This window comes from Anser anser (genome assembly GCF_964211835.1).
Source record: "Anser anser genome assembly, chromosome: 8".
NCBI lineage: Eukaryota > Metazoa > Chordata > Aves > Anseriformes > Anatidae > Anser > Anser anser.
This window is the reverse complement of record NC_139728.1, coordinates 3,355,628-3,378,253: the sequence shown is the minus strand read 5'-3', so window position 1 is coordinate 3,378,253 and position 22,626 is coordinate 3,355,628. Positions and strand designations below refer to the sequence as shown.

At 36.4% G+C, this 22,626-nt stretch overlaps 1 protein-coding gene across 7 annotated transcripts in view; it reads right to left on the bottom strand.

Annotated features, from left to right (window-relative positions):
• Nucleotides 1-19,515: 19,515 nt before the first annotated feature.
• The window catches only part of LOC310903742 (uncharacterized protein), an 83,987-nt gene continuing 80,876 nt past the window's right edge, over nucleotides 19,516-22,626 (bottom strand). For all 7 annotated transcript variants that reach the window (XM_083847598.1, XM_083847591.1, XM_083847593.1 and 4 more), the window contains one exon: nucleotides 19,516-22,518. In XM_083847598.1, coding sequence (XP_083703724.1) covers nucleotides 22,450-22,518 — 69 coding nt within the window. In that variant the 3' untranslated portion in view covers nucleotides 19,516-22,449. The remainder of the gene's footprint in view (nucleotides 22,519-22,626) is intronic.

Below are 22,626 nucleotides of genomic sequence, written 5' to 3'. Positions count from 1 at the left end.
TTCTCTACATGTTTGCCACCTGGCCTCCCAGAAATTAGGTGAGGGAGATGAGAGGTTTATTACAGAAATTTTGATAAACAAGCAGACAGCTACAGCAGGCCTAGTAAAGTTAATCAAGCTTTCTCTCTCTCTCTCTCTCTCTCTTTTTCAACTTTATCCTAATTTGTATTCTTTTGGGTCACCTTGCTCATCTGCAGCTAAATAGGGTTTCCTCTGGCCTGCCAAATTACCCATTTAAATTAGCATACATTTACATATATTGACGTAGAAATTGGCTCTACTGTCATGCTTGGATATGATCTTGTCTGAATCCACCTCTCAGTAGGATCAGGTCACCTATTGTTTGCTGACACTGCTGGGCACACTCCTAAGAAGTTCCTCAGCCCTTTTACAAAGTGTTTCGCTACGTTACAGACAAGGGGCCTTAGGAGTTCAAGTAATTAGATGTAAGGAAGTATGAGTTTGGTAAACACTATTTTCCATTTCTATTCCTACAAAAGCAATACTCTGCAGTAACTTTAAAGTGGAAACATTAAGGAAAAACTTCTAAAGAAACAACATTTTAAAATCAGTAAGAGTTATAAAATAATTGAGATTTCTCACCCAGTGATGTTAACTATGAGTGAACTGGCATAAATGGCACTTTCAGTTTTGCTTCAATCCCAAACGATGGGACTGAACAAGGAGCCCATACTGGAATCTCTTTTGGAGAAGTGTAATGGTCTGTGAAATAGGAAAGGTCAGATTAGGTGGTGCATTATTCATTATAGCCTTAAACTCTGACTGCATGAATCTCTGACATATTTACATCTGAAGCATTTATCAGCTCTTTCGGGTGCATTCTTCCATTCAGATTTATAAAGACTGAATAAACACACAGCAATGCTTCAAGAAACATAAAAAGGTTAACGTTAAAGACATTGTCCCATTGCTTCACATACTCTTGTGTGCTTATTGAATTATTGATCTAGACAGTCACATGGATTTATGAAATCTGTTATGAAACCCTTTATGACTTTGTGCTATACAAAAGTAGACAATACTATTCGTAAACAATGGTTACTTTGGGCTGTCTTTTGATAATACATATAACATACCAACATTTAATCATCTTTTCGTGGTAAGGACAATTTGTTAAAAATAACTTTGAGGATTTATTAGAAAGAGTATTTCGCTTGGAAAAACTGTAGAGTGATTTGTTTTATCCTTGAATGCTACAGATTTGGCATGAATCAAGACTGCAATCACGAATTTCTACAAAGAAAGAACAGTTTTACATTTCCTTTTCAGTAGTAGAAAAAACAGTTAAAGAGCTTCCCATGTTCATCTCTCTGCCTGTTTCCACGTCTCTGCCACAGCTCACAGCCTGCCTGAGCTGATACAACTGTTTGTGGGGTACGCTATAAAATGGCTAAATGGAGTAATCTAGGGTGAAGAAGTCCAAAAAAGGGGATGTAGGTAGACAACTATATATATTGATACACACACTGGGAAAAATAGCCACAAGCATCTCATGAGGTAAAAGAATATGATACTCTTGGATTTGAATTAGAAATGAAGTTAAACAGAAAAGATGTAGTATGCACTACAATTTTGGAACATGATTACAAACTGAATAGTGAATTTTAACAAAATGTAGAGCCTTCCAGACCTCTACCTCCGCTACAGCAAAAGTTAAAATTGCACTTAGAATATAAACGTTAAAGCAACAAAACCAAAAGCACCTACTACAAACAGCAGGATGCAGAAAACTGGTATTCCTATTTTTGGAGAAATTTAAGATGAAGTTTAAAAACTGCCTTGGTTAAAAGAAAAGAATGTTACACTAGCTACATAGATGATTATGGTGAGCTAGTTTTATCCCAGTGGTAGACTTCATCTGATAGTGCATTTCCTACAGAAGAAACACTTACAGTTGGGCTAAGGGGGCCAGAGGGATGCAGATTTCTGTGTTGCTGATTAGGGAAGCTGCTACATTTGTAGAGAACTGATTTAAGACATCCTATGTGAACGTATTTGCAGTAAGAAGTCCTCTCCAGATTTTGCAGCAAGTTCACTTTGATAGCATCAGAGTCTGTCTTCCAGCCAGCTGCAGCTGGAAAAAGTTACAGATTTGGCTGAGTAAACCCTTTTGGGTAAGTAGAGAAGCATTACAGGGATTGTCCAAATTACACCAATCCCCCACACTGGGGTTTCTCCTGGCCCGCTCTGCCCTGCCAAGATGCCTATCCAACATGAAACACAAGCCTCAGGAATACAGAGGGGATTCAAGCTGTTTCAGTATGGCTTAAAGAAACCCAAATAGTTTGGAAAAATACAAGCCAGATGATCTTAACAGATGTTATCTGGTGGCTAGCATGACCTTTACTTCTATGTAATTATGAGTCCAGAACTGGCTGTTTATTCACTTCAGTGAATACTGTGATGTATGTACAGATGATGCTTGTAAATATCAACCATCTTAACTATAAGATGGTATTATTATTTTACAAATATACAAGAGTTAGAAACCTCCATATTTCTATCTAATTTCATCAGAGAGAAGTCCAATTATTTTCACTGTACATTTTTGCTTTTCACCCTCGAAGGTACAATCACAGTCCTGTGAACATATTTCCTTTATCTACTCATCTTCCAAGTTGGTATATTAAAACACCATGGGCAGAAATATTTCTAAAAGTATGCAACAACAGCAGCGTCATCTTCCTGAGTGTAAGTTATCATCTTTCTAAAAAAGCAATCTTTGCTTCAGAAAGTATTTTCTTTATTAATTGATCCAAGCCCATCACTCTAACCTCAGTAGAAAAGGCTGAAATACCTTTCAAACTCTTTTACAATTACATGGAGTGTAATTCAGCAGATAACCATAAATTTACACAAAACATCTCTACAAAAAGTCACTTTATTAGACAATTTTCTGGCTCAGTAAACCATCCTCTGGAATCTCCAAACCAGTACTAAGTAACTGATAGCTGCTATTTCTCCAACTCAGCTGACAGAGATAGCTATTACCACATTAATATTCCAACAATTTTTCTCAATTTTACAAAATCCATCCAACAATATTACAGCAGGACTGCCTGAGATCCTATCCTAGCATTCAGCTACAATACTCAGAGGTACTAAAATGGTTTTCTAAGGCTAATAATTCCTTACAGACACAGAAGATGCTAGAGTGTTTCAAATGTGTTGTTCACAACCACTGTGAATTTTGGGGGGAAGAAGATGGTGTAAAAAGTTCATAGATACCATGTGGTAGTAAACCAATTCAACTAGTCAGATTTACAGCTAATTTTATATCTGCATTATCACACCTGGCTGGAGCAGCTGCAGCAAATCTGTCACTCATGGAAATCGAAAGGCATTCATTCTCAGGATCACTGCTGATAACAAATACAGATTGTGAAGAGAAGGCTCAGACCATATGAGGATGAATGCCCAGTAGCTGACACTTGCTTCATGGTTCTTTACAATTGACCAGCTGTGGGTAATTACATTCTGCTTTACTGGGTCTATCAAGCAGATTCAAAGAGTGTATTAAACAGAGTCAGTAATGAGATAGGACAGACACCTCAAAGCCTTAAGAAAAATAAGCCTACATTTCACTTTTATGAGTTTTGTATGCAGCTTCTATCAAGGCCTGTATTTAAATGCAATAATACTTTGATGGGACTTGTTTTCTGTGCTTTAGAGCAGGATCTGTTTTGTACATTTAAAATGTCTAAATGCTAATAAAATCTCTTTGGGAAAGAAAATTCCCACTAGAATTTGCATATTAAATTAAGCCTTTCAACTGAGAGTATTTTTAAATCCCACTAAATCCTACTTCCACTCATTCATCAGCAGCTCTGTGCATAAATAAAAAGAACGCTATAAGGGATTATGTTTGTGAAAGAACTAGCAGCTATCATTCTTGGCTCATTCTTTAACAACAAAACAATGATTATTCTTAAAGAATTAGTTTTAATCTCCCTAAATCAGGAAGATACGGACAATACTCCTTTAATCACATAAGTACCTTGAAGAACTTCTATTAAGATTAGATCGTGAGAAAAACTCCCACAGATGAGCACTTTTCTTATTGTAACTTGTAATGTTAGTAGTAGAATGGTCAGGAATACAAGATAAGGGATTATATCAGATCTGCCTTAACATACTATGAACATTAGTGAAAATGAAAGACTTCAATAGAAGTATAGAAAGGTGTATGAGAAGAACTTGTATAGTTTTAAAGTGTATGAATTTATTGAACAGATTTCATCTGAAACAGCTTTTTTTTTTTTTAAAGGAGAAGAAATATATTAGATATAGAATGTTTCAATTGCTTTAAAAACAAATCCAGGTCAAACATGAGAACACTTTCACCCCAAACATTTTTGTATAGAGATTTCACTTGTAGAATAATATGATGCTTTTGAATAACATGTTGCTTCTGAACCACCAGTGCAAAGCTAACATATTTCACTTCATGTAAATGAGAGAGATTTACTATGCCATTAGGTACAAAAGGAGGTTCTTAACTTTATGAAGCATGTCATTCATCCAAAAATTGGACTGTTTGGCAGGAATTAGATGCAACACAAACAGCGTATTGAGAATTTCACAGTTTGGGAACTGGTAGATACAAATCACTAAGTGGCAGGGAGCCACCTTTCCAACCAGAAAATCCACCAGCTTAAAACTCTTCCATCCAAGTAAACAACAGGGTCCATTTCTGGACCACCAGTAACAAACTGTTGGCATCCATTCTTACTACCCCTTTGCTAGCATTTTCTTCCTGGAGGACTTATCCCGCTCATGTCACTGGTATGGCTCTTCAGGGACCACACATGCATGGGTTATCGCACCTCTGTCTCTGCTCCTCACCAAATGAACTTGGTAATAGCTTACACTAAGAGAAAGCAAGTCCTTTAGAGGCACCACATGGGTGCCTTGAAAGTATCTTTCCACAAGTGTCTCTGAGCCCATGCATACTACTATAATACTTCAGCCTTAATTACTACATTCATAGCATCCCCAAGGGTTAACAGGAAGAGTATGCCTGCACCTGGCATACTTACCTGTCCTTAGCCAGCCAAATCTTCACTCATTCAACTCAGGATAGATCCTGAACCACTAAAATATTCTTTGTTTCCTGAAGAAGAAAGAAATGATTGCGTTTTCCTCCTCGCCTTTCAAAATCACACAGGGCAGGCTCAGTATTCAGGTGTCATTGAGTTTACATATATTATGAAATATTGATTTGTTTCGCTAAAATATTGAAATCAGTAATATATTTTCATGGAAATAGCTCACAGAATGTCAAGTGCATTCAGAGTTATTCTCAGAGAAAAGTTGATTTACCTCACCTAGAACAATTATTTCTGATTTAGTCATTTTCTAGTCTGATACAGGCTTCAGTACTTCAGCTGCTAATTACATGCTACACACATTGAAGACTTTAGAGGTTCTAGAAATAACATGTTATTTCGGTGCTATTGTTTCTTCTCTCTAAGGATACTTGCTCATCTTATTGAGCCTAGAAAATATTCGATTCAGTAACAATACTGAAAGAGCATTTTGTTTCCAATAACTCAGTGATGGTGGCTGAACAAGTAGCGTACCTTTGTTGCATGAATAAAGATAGGCATTTGGAGCCAAATACATTTCTTGTTCACAGAGAGGCATGCTAAAAAAAAAAAAAAAAACTATTATCATATAACTCTAGCATAAGTCTTTGGCTTTCTGAGGAATTCCATTAAGACATTTTCTACGTTGATTTTCCAATAGTTTAAAATCACCTATCAAAGTGAAACTGCAAATGAACATTTAAAAATATGAAGTGACATTTTAACAGCTTCTTCCTACGTACAACAGCAATTTCAAATGCTCTGCCTCTTTATATGACTATATTTGTGTTCAGACAAGCTTTCTCAAGTTTCTTAACATTTGTTAGCAACAAGTATTTTCAATTAACATTTTCGGGGGTTTTTGTTTTTAAAACAGTATTGATAAGAGAAATGAAGGGTTTTTTGTTTGTTTGTTTTTTGCTTTTATGGAATTCAGATTACACAAGATAGGAAATTACAATGAAAGAGTGTACATCATACCATCCAGGTACACCATATACAATAATAAGTCAGATTATTCAACCAACATAAAGACATCAGATCTGAATTTAAACCTACACTGTTTGTTTACCCCAGAAAACATAACTTAATGGTACGTGCTATTGGAGCTAAAACCCTGAAGGAAATGGAGCCTTAGTCTCTAAAATACTAAATGAGAAATAAAACAGAAATGTGCCAGTGTGTGCTTCCAAGAGCAGCCCTCTCCTTCCTAAGCTTACAGTAGCCTTATACTGTCCTAGATGGACCTGCTTTTAGACCGTTTCCTCTAACAATTTTCGAGTTCATAAAACTACTAAAAAAAATGTGCAGCAGCTGATAACACGATTAGGTGACAAGATACAGCAAACTATAATTTACAGGCTACTTCAAAGGAGGTCAATGAAGAACAGGATATAGCAAAGACGACAATCTGCTTTTGCAAATGTAAGCTGTACTTCCCAGCCCTGCACCCATGCCTAATACATAATAAATCAAAAACTTACACTGCCCTCAGTAGGAAAACTGCAGAAAATCACAATATTCTGATTACTTTGCATCATATATGTTGCCAAATAGTGCCAAGAACACCTTTGATTTAGACCTGAATGGACCACATGCTGGTTCTGGATGAGTTCTTTTCTTGTCATACCCCAGCAGATGTTACATAACACAGGACTCAAAGGTGTGAGGAATTACCACCTGAACAGAACAGCTCCTGGAGATGTATTGCAGTTAAAAAGAAATACCAAAATTAAATGGCTACCATCTTTTCTGAATTGAAGCATTTATCTCCTTCCTTCTACCTACTCCAGTTTCTGCCAGGAACTAATTCAGACTCTCACAACTATTGGATAAATGTTGGATACGTAGGATGATAAATATGTCTTAGCACTCATTCAAGCCTTTCTCAACTATTTAAGCAGCAAGGAAATACGCCTTAGAGCTAAAGGAAGAATCATAGACAGAAACACAAGAACCTGAATTTCCACACCTTAAAGAGCATTGATCATTGGGACAAGACAAATACATTAAATGTGCACTGTAAGGTCAATTTTATTCATAAAATGAGAAGCCTAGTGAATGTTAACTAACACTGAAGTCCATTCATTTGCTTCAGTTGAGTGTAAAACTATCAGTTATGAATACTTTATGCTTTTCATTAATATGGCTAATTTGCTTTACAAAGGGTCTGGTTACATGAAATGTCTTTATCAAAATAAATAGCTAAACTGTAATTGACAGTATTTTTGACCATGACTGCAGCAAATGTAATACTTCTTTTCCCCCCAGGACTTACATTCCTATCAGTGTTTATAATCCTTCCTTCCTAAAGCTGTGACATTTTTCTCTTCTGTCCTTTATACAGCAATTCTGATGGATACACATTGCATTGGCAGTATGACCATATATAAATTATCACAGCATGAAGAAAAAATAATGTATTAAGAGTAGTCAGAAAAAAAAACCTGCACCCTACAGTATCTGTTCTTTTTGCTGCTTGTTTTTTTCCTTCTTTGAACTAGAAGAGTCAGTAGCTGCATGCAATTAAAATACTTGGCTTTCTTTAGAAGATTACATACAAATTATCTTCAAAAGTCAGTGTCATGGTCATTTTTCATCTAGAAAAAAAAGGGGAAATTTGCAATACGTACGTAAGTAGGTACAGAGAGACAAGCTGTATTATTTTATTTTCCTTCCATGAAATACTAAATATTATTGAAAAATAAGTATTACTTAGATATTTAATATCTGGTAGAAGAAAATGACTGTATTGATCAAATTGCAAAGAGGAATATTTAGTAGCGTTTACTTTGATTCCTTTTAATCTAACTATTACGGAGTTGCATGTCAAACAAAAGTAGAACAAATCCAGACTCCATCAATGTTTGGTCTAACAAAATCCATTTCCAATTAACTGGATTTTCCTGCACTTGAGTGCCAGAACTAATTTGTGGTTTTTTTGCAACTGCAAAGTATCTTTCCAGCACTTCTATGCTTTGATAACTGAGTGCATGATGGAGCCTTAGGCAGTTTAATATTCACTTCTCTGCAAAAAGATGAAAAAGAGGATGAGTATCTACCTTAGCTTTAGCAAGCATGAAGAACGGTTTGCAGTCACGTCTTCATGAAGCAAATGCAAGATATCAGGCAGGATGACCCTCTGAACTCAATTCCTTAATGACCTTCAGTCAACTCTGATTCCTGTTGTTTTCCTAACTGATAGTTGACCTCTCCAGGGCAGGTTCCCTCACACAATGAGTAGTATACATATACGCTAAACATTACCAGCTGGAGCTTCCTTGTCATCATAGGGAAGAAAGGAGTAAGATGAAGAGAAAATAAAATACTGCCTTCATTTCTGATCCTTAGCTCCCCTTTACACCCAGAACCTGATGACTACGAAAGGCAAGACAGGACAGATAAATCAATGAAGAATAGCCATCCACGTATGTGCACCATACCTCCTCCCAGAGAAGCTGCCTCTTGCTTCTCCTTTCATGTGAAAACACTGGATGATGCACAGCTTTGTATCATTATCACTTCACTCATATTTCAGAAAATCAATAAGGACCCTGACAGACTCTTTGTTCCCTACTCCCCTACAGCTAGCCTAACCATTGATTTTCAGGCACTAGAGTAGGTCTGTCAATCTCTGTGCACATCTCTGGTTGTAGGTGATAAAGGAAATTTTTCTAGACAGTGAAAGATTTTGGTATGCCTCATCAAATGGTGTGAACATGTTGAAAGTACGTGTAAAGTACAGTACATTGTTAAGCGTGGATCAAAAACAAATGTGGTGAACTTCCACAATGCCTACATATTTTCTGGGAATTTAAATTATATTCACATTTAATAGCTGTGACTGCAGCTGGTGTACACTTATTAACTTTGGGATATACTGCATAGATCAACTTCGGTCTACTGAAACAGACCTGTTACAGAACCACACTTGACTTTTGAAATCTGTATCCAGTGGAACATCTAATTTTTGGTGATAAAGGTTGAACTCCAGAGAACACATTATGTCAGATGCATAAATGATGGGAATTAGCACAGGTCCATAGATGTCAAAGGAGCAGCATCACTATAGTGTCACTCCCCCAAGTTCCTGAGCTTTTGTTTAATTCAGTATGTAATCAAATGCTCAAAAAAAAACCAATGTTGCTAAATATCAGCTTCCAAAATGCAAATTCTAACAAAAAAAAAATACTACCTACTGAATGTACCATAACTTTCTAAAGTTTGTGAGTGCAAAAACTGGCCTGCTAATCATTTTTTGTTAGAATATTCTCAAGTGAAGACAGAAGCATTCATGTTTCTATATCACTCCTTTCAATATGATCCCCTTAGAAGAAGCGAAGACCACATTCAGGTATTCAGCTGGTTCACTAATTAAAACAGTTAATTTAAACAGTTCATTAGCTTTTCCTTATAGGGGGGGAATATTAGCATTAAGAATGTAAAGAACATTTCTAAAGGGTGAGACATCTGCAGCCATTGTTATCAAACAGCAGAAAACTCAAGTTAGGGCTTTCTCAATTTTTCCCATTTGTGGCTCTAGTAAATATGCACACATACCAACAATTATTGTTTTAGCAGCATTCAGTGTCTCCTCTGTGCCTGCTATAACACAAAATACCCAGCTCATTCTTAGTCAATGTTTATTCATTTCCTCACAGTTTGCATAGCTGAATGAAATGCTAGTTCCAAGCAAAATAAGAATTGTTCCCAACGTGCAGGCCAACGTTTTTCCCTAAGTAAAAAGAAAAGGAGAATCTTTAACAAGGTACTACAGAGACATCTTGTCCCTAGTGTATTGCCCATAAGACTGCTTCACTTCTAAAATCTGCCCATTTAGCACATACACAGGCATCAAGTATTTCATCGCTCATGTTCTTTGTTCATTACACAGGTTTAAGAGTCCAAACTGACTCTGAGCTTGTAAGGGCAGTCCTACTGATTAGACCACAAGCATACAAAGCACAGGCTCCCTCAGGATGCAGGACTGCAGATAAACACAGTTGTGCCTCTCTACAGTTCTCTTCAGTTTTCTCAGTCTGGAAAATCATAGGCTGACAACACATTAAAGGACTAGAATAGTAAATCCAAGGTCCAAATCGAAGACAGGGATATGATCAATGTTGCAGCATACACTGATTCTTAGGTTAGCAACATACATGAATTTAGAGCAAAAAAAGCTTTGATGTGTTTCACATGTTCATACACAGAATACTAACAACCCTGTGCAGCGTTCCATTAAAATCTGTCCTATTATTGATATGCCACAGACAGAGATAATGCAAACGATTTACAAGTAAAATTTTTTGAACTTTGTTTCCTTCCATGCTCCATTGTGAGAGTTTCTATTTGTTTGGCAGATTTTCTGTACATTTAAAGAAAAATTCAATTGCAATCAGCATTACCTTCCCAATATCAAGTCAACTTTTTCTTTTTTTTGGCTATAAGCAAAAACTGAAGACTTACTAAAATTCAGGGACAAGGTGCAGTCCCCATAGCTCTGTCAAGAATAATGCCAAACCAAACTAGTTTCCTTGTATGTCAGGGTAAGACACCTAGATATGGGGGGGGCGGAAGGGGCCACTGGAGATGATGCATCTTGGTTTCGATCAGGCGCAATATCTTCACAGTATTCTCATAAGCAAGCTAAGAAAACATGCAGTAAAAAATGAGACTACTGTAGAACAGGTACACAACTGACTGAATAACTGGACTTGAAAATCAGTTGTCAGCAGTACATTGTAAAACTGGAAGGAAGCCTTAAGTGAGATTTCTTGGAGGTCTGCTTCTGCCCAGTACTAGTCCATATTTTCCAGTAATGACTTGACTGAGAGGATGGCAAGTATGCTTATCAAAGTTGCAGAAGATACAAAATTAGATTATCAGTGGTTTAAGAAACAGCATTCTAGTACAAAAAAATCTTGGAAAGGTAAAGAAATTGTATGAAATATATGCAATATAATGCAATGAGTATGAGTATAAAGTACTATTTTTGGTGTCCTGTGAAAGTACAGGATAGAGATAACAGTTTATCTGAAAAAAAAAAAAATGGGTGTTATCCTTGACCTCCAGCTGAAAATGAAATTAAAACTCTCCTGATGTAGAAATAAAAAACAATTGTACTAATATGCATGTTAGTACATGCCATATACAAGTAGACGCATTGGACATATATACATGAAATAAATCTTCAGAGCTCTGGAAATTCATAACATCAGCTTTAATCCTGTAGCTGATCTACAGCACTCCATTCAGAAGAAATGAAAAACAATTGGAAAAGCCCAGGGAAGATCCCATATGGTGTAACGCTGATATGGTTTTATTGGCATGTTCTTTCCTAGTGGGGTGTGTGTAAGAACAGACAGATTAAGAAATATCTTACTAAATACATAATATCCACAGCAGAAATAATGTTAATAGCAGTAGCTCCAGAGCTGGTTTATTTTTTTACCCAGTGGTATATCAAGAGGAAGTCTGTAGCACATGAAACAAATGGGATTCATTTTTTCCTAAAATTAGAACCACAGCTGTATTTTAGAACAAGTAAAAGGCAATTTCTATTGTTTAATAGATTTCATTATTGACTGTGCTACAATTTTCAAACACCTTTATTTTCTGATACTAAAAAAATTATCGGAATTTAACATCAACTGTTAAATCGACAATTTAAGTTTTTTAGAGCCAATAACTAAGTGCTCCTTAACCTCCCCTTCCCCCCTTTTTTATGGTTTATTTTGCATAAAATCCAATCTTATTCGGTTTTCTTGAGTGCCCAGAAAGCAATATCCTGTTAAGAACATTGTTGAAAACAGTAATTGAGTGAATCAGCTATGAATCTTACCCCTGTGCTGGTCTAGCAAATACATGGCATTACAGAATAATTGTCTTCTCTTTGCAGTTACACCAAGAGCAATATTTCACAGTTAAAGCAAAAATACAAGGTAAAAAAAAAAGTCTATTTTTCTGCACTATTTGCAGAAGAGCTCAAGCCATGCTCTGCAAGCTTTTAACAATTTTGCCTCCAATTTTGTACATTTACTAACAAGCAATTTCAAATCAAATCAGGCAGAAAGTTTAGGCCTGGGCTATCAGTTCAAAACTGATGGGATTTTTGTTACACAACACTTTCAATTACTTATCCTTTTGAATTTGTAAGTACAAAATACTTTTTCATTTCAGGAGCAGATTTAGATGCAACTTGCCAACTACAATTCCTGTGTTGTTTTTTTTCTGTTTTTTTTTTTATTTATTTATTTTTTAAAGTACAAAGAATTTTTAAATAGTCAAGTGACTATCTTATGGTAGGTGTATTTCAAAAACTAGTAAAATAACATTTAAATATGAACATTAACAATTTATGCTATAATATGCTATAGTATATTTCATAGCTAAAGTTCTTGATCAAGCACTTTTAAAAATTAGCAAGATGCTGAACCCTTGTGACCACATAATTCGCCTTGATGAGTGAAACAATGGTTCCCATTTATCTCTCTTTTTATATTAGTTTGAGTTAAGACAATGGGTTATTGTGTTTCTGTACTTAAGCTGTTGCAGTTATTTACAAAGAAGGCATCCCAGTTAAACCAAAGCAGAATTGGATTCTGACTCATCCATCCCTCCTTAAGACCAGAAGGCAGTGGAGCTGTGGTGGCTGCGAGCCTACAGCTGGTTCTGAGGGTGGGCTGCACAGAGTTGATATACAGGAGTGCCCGGGTGTCCTCTGCGCTGCGGCTGCTGGAGACAGATAATTGTTTCCTTTACATTTCCCAATCAAGTGAGTTATCTGACTCTTCTCACGCTGAGAATATATGTGCTCATCTATATCAATTGCTGTGAGAAGTAACGCTGCGTTGTGGATTGGCACTGTACTGAGGCTAACTAGCCATGACTCTACATAGACTTAACCTACTCTAAGCATAACATTCACAGTGATCAGCAGATTTCAGAGTTTGAATAATTAAATACATGTAACAAGCCTCTGCAGCACTGGGGCCACAGTTTTAAGCTTGCTTCTCCACCCCAGTTATAATGCTTTTAGATCACCGTTAAGTTATGCTGCCCCACACTGGTATTTTACCAGTGAATAAATGATAATTCAATATTGTGTATGCCAATTGCAAAGTGCTTCCTGAATGCTTAACCAGGGCAAGAGAACGATGGTTGCAGACATTATGTAAATGTAACAAAAGTCTCCCTCTGGTTTTAATTTAGATCTCCTGGATTATTATTTTTTTAATTAACGGTGATAAATGGCCCTTATCGAATTTTACTTTAATTTGTCTGCTTGTGCATGACAGTCCATAAGTACATTTTTGCACCTACCCCCTATTGCTTGCAATTGAAAGTTAGACTTCAAAATTCTCTCAACAATTTTGTTCCCTCTGCCACCACTGTTCACTTGTAAAATGGAAACAGAATAACTTTTATCTCCAACCTTTCATTAGAATTCAAAACTCTTCCTGCCTGAACCTATGTGACTATACAAAGCTTTACTAGATGAATCTCTTCATTCTGAAGAGCACGAATATCACACCTTCAGAATTTCTTCAAGTAGTATCACTTCTGTTGCTGATATCAATGCACAGTATCAATTGAATGCTGATTATATTTTGTTATACTACATTTTAATTATACTACAATTTTTTGGCAAGGACAACAATGAAGTTTGTCATTCAGAGCAGACACCCCTCTGAGAAAACAATTTTAGTGAATATTGCTAAAAAGAGTAACCAATAATGAGTCTAATTCTGTTGAATTCATGTAATAAAAAAAAAAAGTGTGCAAAACTAAGCATTTTATTAGGTCTTCATAGGTACTTTCCCTTCTTTAATCAATAAATTAGGAAGACACGAGGACAATCTGCTCAGTATAAACTTTTTGATTCAAAGATATTTGATTTTCTATAGTTAGTATCATTCACTGAGTAACCTGTAGTCTATATTCTGTGCATCTTCTCAATGAAGTGCCACTTTATTATTTTATATTAGGAATAATTATCACTGCAATAATGTTATGACAGCTTCTTCCAACACCAGCACACACTTGACACTAATAGATTTCTTTTCATTGCTCTTGGCTATCTTTCTCTACATGATCTGACAGCTTTAGTTTGAATTCAGTTCGGGAACAAGAGTCAGTTCTACAACCAAGAACACAATTCATCTATTCCTAATGAGGTATTTGATCAAAAGATATTTGATATGATAGCTGAGAAAAGTCATATGGAACAAAACGCAAGTAGAGGGTCAAACAACAGGCTAGAAAACATCCTTTCCTTTCATCCTGGTATGATTATGAAGCAATTGTTTTGGACCATGAAAAGACATCACTAACTTGTATACTGACCATGGGACTACAAACAGCATCTAAATAAACCACAAATGAAATGCTACCACAAATTGAAGTATGCCATTTCACACCCAGATTTCAAGATGTTTTCAAGATGTGAGAAAGAGGAACAAAATCTTTCCAGCAGTAATATGAATATGAATTTAAAGCTGAAAAGCTGCTGTAAGAACTTCAGAAGTGATACAGAACTTCTGAAACACTAGACCGCTACTTTTTCTCTTCAGACATCTTAGGAGTTACTATTATATTAGCACTATGCTCTGCTTATTTATGTCCAGGAACAAAGAGTTCTTCATAATAGAGAAAAACTGCCTACTTATAAAATAATGATGCTTTCCCTTTGCTGTGAAGTGACCTTATGGCAGAGTGAAAAGCCTGTACCAGACCTGCGTGCAGACCAGCTAGGAGGAGGTGGCTGGCAGGAGCTGGATCCAGGGCGACTGGAGTTGTCAGCTGCGCTACTACTTCATGCTCCCTGGCAGGCAGGATAAGAACCAGCAGGCAACTCATGAGAATGCAAAATTCTGTATGTCTGACCTCTCTATTTTAAAACTTTTCAAGATGAACTGAGCAAAGTTTGTGTTTCCTTCACTCTTTCCATTCCAGTATGCAGAGTATATTTAAGTTCCCCTTTACTGCACAAATAGTAAAAGCAAAGCAGCAGGTTGTTACCTCATTTTTACAAAGGCAGATCTCAACCAAGAAACAGAGAACAGAGAAGGATTAGAAACTCCTAATTTTGCACTAAGTGGGCATCATATCCATAAGTATGCTAAAAGAAAACTGAAAGACTGGCAGGTCTTCTTTGGCCTTTTAGATCCCTCCCAGCATAACCACTAGGGACATAAGCAGGTGTAAAGAATTTCTTGCGATGCTGACCGATCACAGCTCCATTTAACTTCAGTAAAATTTGACTGATGATGCTTTTAAATGCTCTACAGTTTGCCCCCAAACTTCTTTATTTATAGTCCTCCATGCTGCAATTTGCATAGCTAATTGAATAATTCTGAGTTCCACTTATTAAATGTTATAAAATTATAAAAGGTATGTTTTGTTATAGTAGAAGGCAAAGAAAAATTGATCAGTCCTAGGCATAATATTCTGTGAATTGTTTCCACTACACCTGTACAGAATGTTTCTACAGAGACACTGGTCATTCCTATGTCTTATTCCAGGCAAAGGAAGATGAAAGCACATCTCACCTCTTAAATACTCGATATTTTGCAAGTTCTGCACAAGAGGGAGGAATGAATTTAAAGAGAAACAACAAATTCTCTAGTCATCCTTACAGTAACTACACTGTTGCACAATGCCTCTCTGAAGCAATACAAATAGAGGAAGGGGTGAGTGAGCAAACAGACCACCTTCTGACTCTTAGTATTTGAAAGACATCTCTGAAATTCCAGCTTCATTGGATTCATCAGCCTAATTTTCAATAGAGACCCAGAATACACCTGAGACTATAATTGCTTGTTGGATAATTAATTGCCCATAAATATTGCAGGCATGGAAATGGATGGAAATGCAGGTGCAGCTTGACATGAATAAGAGCACTTTAATGTTGATAAAAATACTTGTTTACAACCAAATTAAAATCAACAAATACAGTAACAATTTCAGTAGAAACGTGTAAATAATTGTGGTTTCTCATGTAACATTCAGCACTTTTCAGGACGATGCAGAGATTAGATACAACTTTAAAAATAGATTAAAATAAGATGTATGATCGTATTTGTGATCCCTGTCTGTTGTTTTTTTTTCTAGGTTCCCCCCCCCCCGCCGGTGGACACAACATTTTCACCCCTTCTTTGACTGGAACAGACAATTGTCTGGCAAGCCATGTGCTATATGCTGTAGTCTACACAAAAATTAACAGGGCTATAAACATCACTCAGCCAGCTCTCATCTGCTAGTAAAATTTCTATTCTTACTCAAATGTATTAGAAAATCTCATCTGCTCGAATTAAAGTCACAGCTGAAGTCATACTTTCCTAAAGATAAAATGCATCTGAGGGATAAGACGCATCAGTCAATGAGTAGGTTAGGAAGTAAACAGTGACTTCATTCACCTTCCTTTGTGGGTGGCCAAACTGGGAGACCTTAAAAGAAATATTAACAGACAGAGCTCACCTCAAAACTCATAGTGCACTGGAAATCAAAAACGTTTTGGCTTCAGAATATTAGTAAAATCAGGAAGCAGAAAAATTAACATTTACATAGGAAAATAAAACAATTCAGGGGATAGCTTCGCCCCCCTCTGATGCTTGCAATAACACACACAGTATCCAAACAATTCTGGCAATACTTTCATTCCCTATCTGATGCTTATGAAGATGCATGTGAAATCTGAACCGTGAAACAGAAAACCAGGTTGGTCCCAGCTGTCTCTTGCAGTAGGGATGACCGTCGTAATATATTCATTTCTCATTTCTACTATAAATGCTATTTATGCAATAAACTTGCAGTATTTTGGCTTGAAAAGTGAAAGAACAACATTTGAGAATGACTTCAATTTTATAAGGAAACAGTTTGAGATAGATTCATTATTACTAAACCCAAAGGATTCAAATTATCGTATTGTTAAAGGTTTTGCCCAGAGGTCAGAAAAAGGGGATTATTTTGGACCCACTAATAAAAATCCCTTCAGGGACACACTGAACATACCTATTCTCTGATGTAAATTAGAGCTGCATCACAGCTACTCTAAATTCCAGTTTGCCTGCAAAAGCCAGGCTGCTGCAGTATACCCAGAGGATGAAGAACAGAGTAGATAGCTAACCCATTGCCTTTTTTCTGCACAGGGATTTATCTTACCAGTAGGCAGCCTTTGCTGCCCAATTAGAACAGTTTTTAATACATTGAATACATATAACTTGGTAGCCCAATCTTATATGTGCAGATTTGTTTTTGAACAACAAGTTAATAAAAGGCTATAAAGGTTTTCTACATCAATCTATAGAACACAGATTACTGAAAAGATGCCTCATCACAATGGAAAGGGATTGCTTCACCCTAGTCTCAACTGTACTAACTTCTTTAGGAAAAGACTGGCTAGCATTTGTGGTTATGCACAATGGTCCACAGTTAATTTTGGACTCCTGAAGGGACACCATAATAAATACGGAATAAATGTTTTAAAAATATTGCTGAGTGGAAAAGCACCTGGACAGACTGCCACAAACGTGGTTACACAGGTTTGGACCACTTCTATAGTGTTTCAAAGCAACACCAGAAATTAAGATTTATCTTGATAATCTGTTGTAGAGGATTGGAGAATTAGATGATCCTTTGTAGAGACTGCAGCCTGTTCTTCCAGGTTATCCCAGCTCCACAAATATGAAAGTACTGACTGGGCAATGAAAACAGTATAGCTTCTAGGGAATCTGCCTTGCTAAATTTCCCACTGCCAGGATTAGCTAGCAAAATTATGAAGAAGGACCTAGGAGCTTTGTCTCTCCCAGTTTATGGTAGGGTCCAGTACAGCCCTAAGGAAACTGGCAGGGGGAAGCCTCCAGCAGGAATGAGTTGCAAGCTGTATCAGACCTACTCAGGATTGTTCTCTTAATTCATGTGAGAAATCTAATTTCACAAACAGTCTGCTTAGCTTCACCCCACCTACCAGGAAAATTAGTATGGTGGCATTTTTAATTGCACATGACTTGAAAAAAGTTTGAGTTCATATAACCATGTATACTGCCAAACTTGATTTCTACAACGTAGAAATGTTCATCTTTTCAAAATGCAAGACTTTTTTGAAGTTCCAGAACAGCATGCACTGTAAAGTACACAAAATGCTGCTTACCGTATCTCAGATGCATAATCCTAAATGAAAACATGAAATTCCAAGCACATGGTGGCAGGTATGCTTCAAGTCTTGCTTAGTCTTAAGACTAGTCTATTCCAGCAATCAGAATACTCAAGCTACAGTTTCATGAGCGTTAATTGTATACCAGATTCTGATCAATTTACTCAAGCTGAGTAGTATCTTCTTCCTCAAAAGTCCGCATTGAAATGGAAGTATTTGTACAGTTCAAACCAAGTACACTTGATTTTAACACATAGTATATGTCTCCCTGTACTTGTTACCGTATCTCTACAATATATTGCTACTAGGAACAGATGAAAAAAATTAACTAGGTTTTATTGCCATTAAAATAAATACAATTTATGATATCACTAGGTTTTGAGATGGCCATAGCTTGAGAAGAAACCTGACTGTTGAGGAAAGGTTGTTTCAGCTGCTGCTACTGGATGTGATTCTGTATACTTTTTCTGATGGCAAATTGAATCCTTTATGCCTCATCCTGGCACTAGGCGCCACTGAAAAGAGCTCAGCTCTATCCCTTTTGCACCTCCCTTCAGGTATTTACAGACTTCGATAGGATCCGCCCCCAAGCCTCCTCTTTTCCAGACTGAACAGTCCCAGCTCTCTCAGACTCTCTTCACAGGAGAGGTGCTCCAGTCCCTTGAGCATCTTGGTGACCCTTTGCTAGACTCTTTCCAGTATGTCCATGAACTTTGAACATCATATCTAGGAATTCAAAACCGTGGCTAAAAGGAATTTGGAGGGGAGGGAGAGGAGGAGAGTTGGTCTGCCCTGACTTGAGAACATGGACTAAAAAAATTTCCACTTTGCTGTCAGAATGGCAGTGTCTATCTACAGATCTGTAGAAGATACCTACATTGCAAATCTATGTTAGGAACCAAGACTTCAGTGACACCTTAAAATGAATGCTACGCTGAACGTGGCATGATGTTGAATGTGGAATGAAGAGCACATTGTTGGATGACCATTGTTCTCTACCCAAAAGCTAAAAATCTGAATTAATTTGAGCTGACCTCTATATTTCAGTCCCCATATCTGGAAATGAAACAAATTATACTGATGTATATATTATGTCATATATATATATGTATAATGTATCATGTATATATGTATTATATCATATATGTATACATCAGTATACATCATATATATATATATACATACATATATATATATGTATATATATATATATATATGATGTATACTGATGTATCTAACTAGGTTATTGGACGAGTAAATGAATCACTGGTTTTTACAGCTTACAAGGAAACTGGCTTAGAGCTGAGTGCCCCAATTCTGCAGACTGCTCAGTGGCCAGCACTGCTCTCCTGTGGACAGCACTGCAATTTAGCCACCCTTGCCTTACTGCATAGGCACTCAGATGACATCTTCAAGGTATCAGTCTCACACTGTAGGTGGGTTTTGTTTGTTTTCTAAATCTGGGCTAACTTCTATTCTGATAAAAAAAAAAAAAAAAACAAAAAAAAAAACAAAGTAATAGGATATGGTTTGTGAAGTTTGGGGGTTTGTTTTTGGTTTAAATAGTAAAATAAAAACTGCATTTGAGGTCTAATCAGCACTCGATCATTTTAAGGAAAAGACTGGAAAAAAATAAGGCTACCTCTGAGCAGTATGGAAACAGTCTGCTGTCTCATCTTTTCCCAGATATTTGCTGATCACAGAAATATCCACCCTTCCCTTTCTCAGTTCTTCCCTTTGTGCATATGCCAAGAGCTGGCATGCAGGCTGCCCAAAGGGAATAGTACATCATCTCCAGAAAGTTGTTAACATAAGGCTGAGCATGTACCATGCCATTATTATGACAGCTTGCTCAAAAACAGAATAGACAAGCAGAAGTGGAAAAAAGTTCACAGCTCTTTCTTCTGCCACACATATATCTAGTATGCACTGTTAAATATTAAGCTACTGTGTTGTACAAATAATTGACTTAAAGCACAACCAAGCACTCCAGCAATTTAGTTTACTGTAGCCAACTTTGCCCATTGTTGTCACTGAGACCCCAAATTCTCATTTTTAATTTCATTTCTCCATACCTACAGATGCTCACATATAATACTGCAGCCAATTTGACTCCTCAATAAATGATACTCTTATTCTTGAATGGCACGGGTTAAACTTGTAGAACACAACCAACTTTTTCACATTACATTTGGTTTTGAACAATCTTCCTCTTTGAAGGGCTGAATCTGACATCATTTATCTCCTTTCCCCTTCCACATTACCTCAGCAATCTTCAATACTATAGTATGAGTGCGGTGGTAGTATGGTATCAATGGTATCAATGCATTCTTACTAAGTAATGCAGCTTTTTTAATATATACTGGCATAACTTCACAAAACACTACCTTCTTTGCACAGAAAACCCAGGTGAAGCAATGAAATGATTCAGCCACAGACACATCTTTGCCATCCTTATCATAAAGCAGCTGCTAACACCAGAAATTAAATTCAACCCCCTTGGCTCTAGACATGTCAACAGCAAAGGTTCCTCATATGCATGTGAATATTCACATACACATGAGCATATATAAACATATATATGCATATAAACTCATATAAATAGACACTAGATCGGAAGGGAAGTCCTATCTTACAATGAGAAGGGAGGTTGAGCATCCATGTAAGAAGCACTTTATGAAAAGGGAATAAATATAGAGAATGTACATTAATTACTATAAAGTGTCAGTATGATTAAACGTTATGTTATGCTTCTGAAAATTGCTGTTTGTTTCATCACTAGCCAAGTGTACTAATTTTAGTGTATTAGTATGAAAGTAAAATATTTCATAGTTAAAATCATAACTTCAAATTATTAGGAGGAAATACAGCTTATGTAAAATATTTTAATTCCTATTTTTAATAATACAAATGCACTTGTCTGCAGGGTTTTTTTAATTAGTACTTCATTTAAGATGAGAAAATTCACTAAGTGATCTGATTAGTTCTAAGGTTTTCTTACCACTGTATATGTTACATTGAAACAAGAAAGTTTTGTTTCACCAACAAAATTTCTGTGCTACAAAACATAGCAGAATATGTTTGTAACCCTGATCTTCCTACAGGAGTGTCCCAAAATGGAGGATGACGTGTTGCCTACCGCTGCAATGTAGTCATAAAATTCACGTGGAGATCCTTTTTAGTGCACTAGATTTGAAAAGGTGCAAAATATTATGCCATTGACATTATTTGCCTTTTATTATTGCCACTCATTTTCATGTGTAGTCCTGCTAACTACATATATATAGAAAAAGTGGAATTCTAGCATCACAGTTTTCTTAAGTCACTTCTTGCTGCTTCACAAGATTTTTCTCATGAGAAGTGACATGAAACTAAATGTAGTGCAGAGAAAAATAACATTCCAAGGTCTTAAAATTATTCAGGCTTACACATGCACATCCTTTAAGGAACCTTTAAAAATTCATTTGGACGGTTAAGAACTTCAAACTATTAGCCCGTATTTTTTCTTGGCAGAGATTCTGGGACCCCCTTAGAGAATTGGATTCCTTAATACCTATTACTTAGTGATTATCTACCTCTTATCTTACACCTAAAGAAAATAAACTGAAAAGCTTTTAAGAGATTGCTATTTTGTAGCTGAAATACAATTGAGAACTCCCACAGTATAAATTCTTATGGGAAGAGGATGGGCAAAGCAGCACTGATGGACTTGCATCAGCTGATACTGTGTGACTGTGTCCCTCTCCTCCCTACTTACCCCTCTTTTGTTTGCAGTATAAATGAAACAAAGAAACCAAATACTCAATTAACACATTTCAGCACAGTTTGGTCACTGTTTAAGCCTGTTTGAGCCATTTCTAAGCAGAATTCTTTATGCAAGTAAAGCCATATACTTCTTGCCCTTGGTTTGACCTTTTAATTACCTTGCACTTCTCAGAAGGCAATTTTCATCATTGCAATAGAAAGCGATTTGAAACAAATGAAAGGCTCTTTCTGCCTACAAAAAGGGTAATGTTGTAACCTTTATATTAGCTTATTGAAAAAACAGTTTTGCACTCAAAACTTTAAGTGCTATGTTTTGTGGAAGCCAATACTAAAAAATTGGAGGAATTATGCATACATTTGTTTCTTCTTCCCTTGGAGATTATAAACACCCTGAGGCAGCTCATTTTTACAGAGTGTTTGCTGTCAAGAAGCAATGAAGTGCAAATGGAAGCCAATTGAACTCAGCAATTTGTTTACCCAGGAAGACAACAGCTGGAGAAAAATGGAGAATTTTAATAATTAGCCAGTTGTATTAGATGAGGGACAAACTGGTATATGATCTAGCATTATAATAAGGAGATTTTCTTTGGGGGATTATAG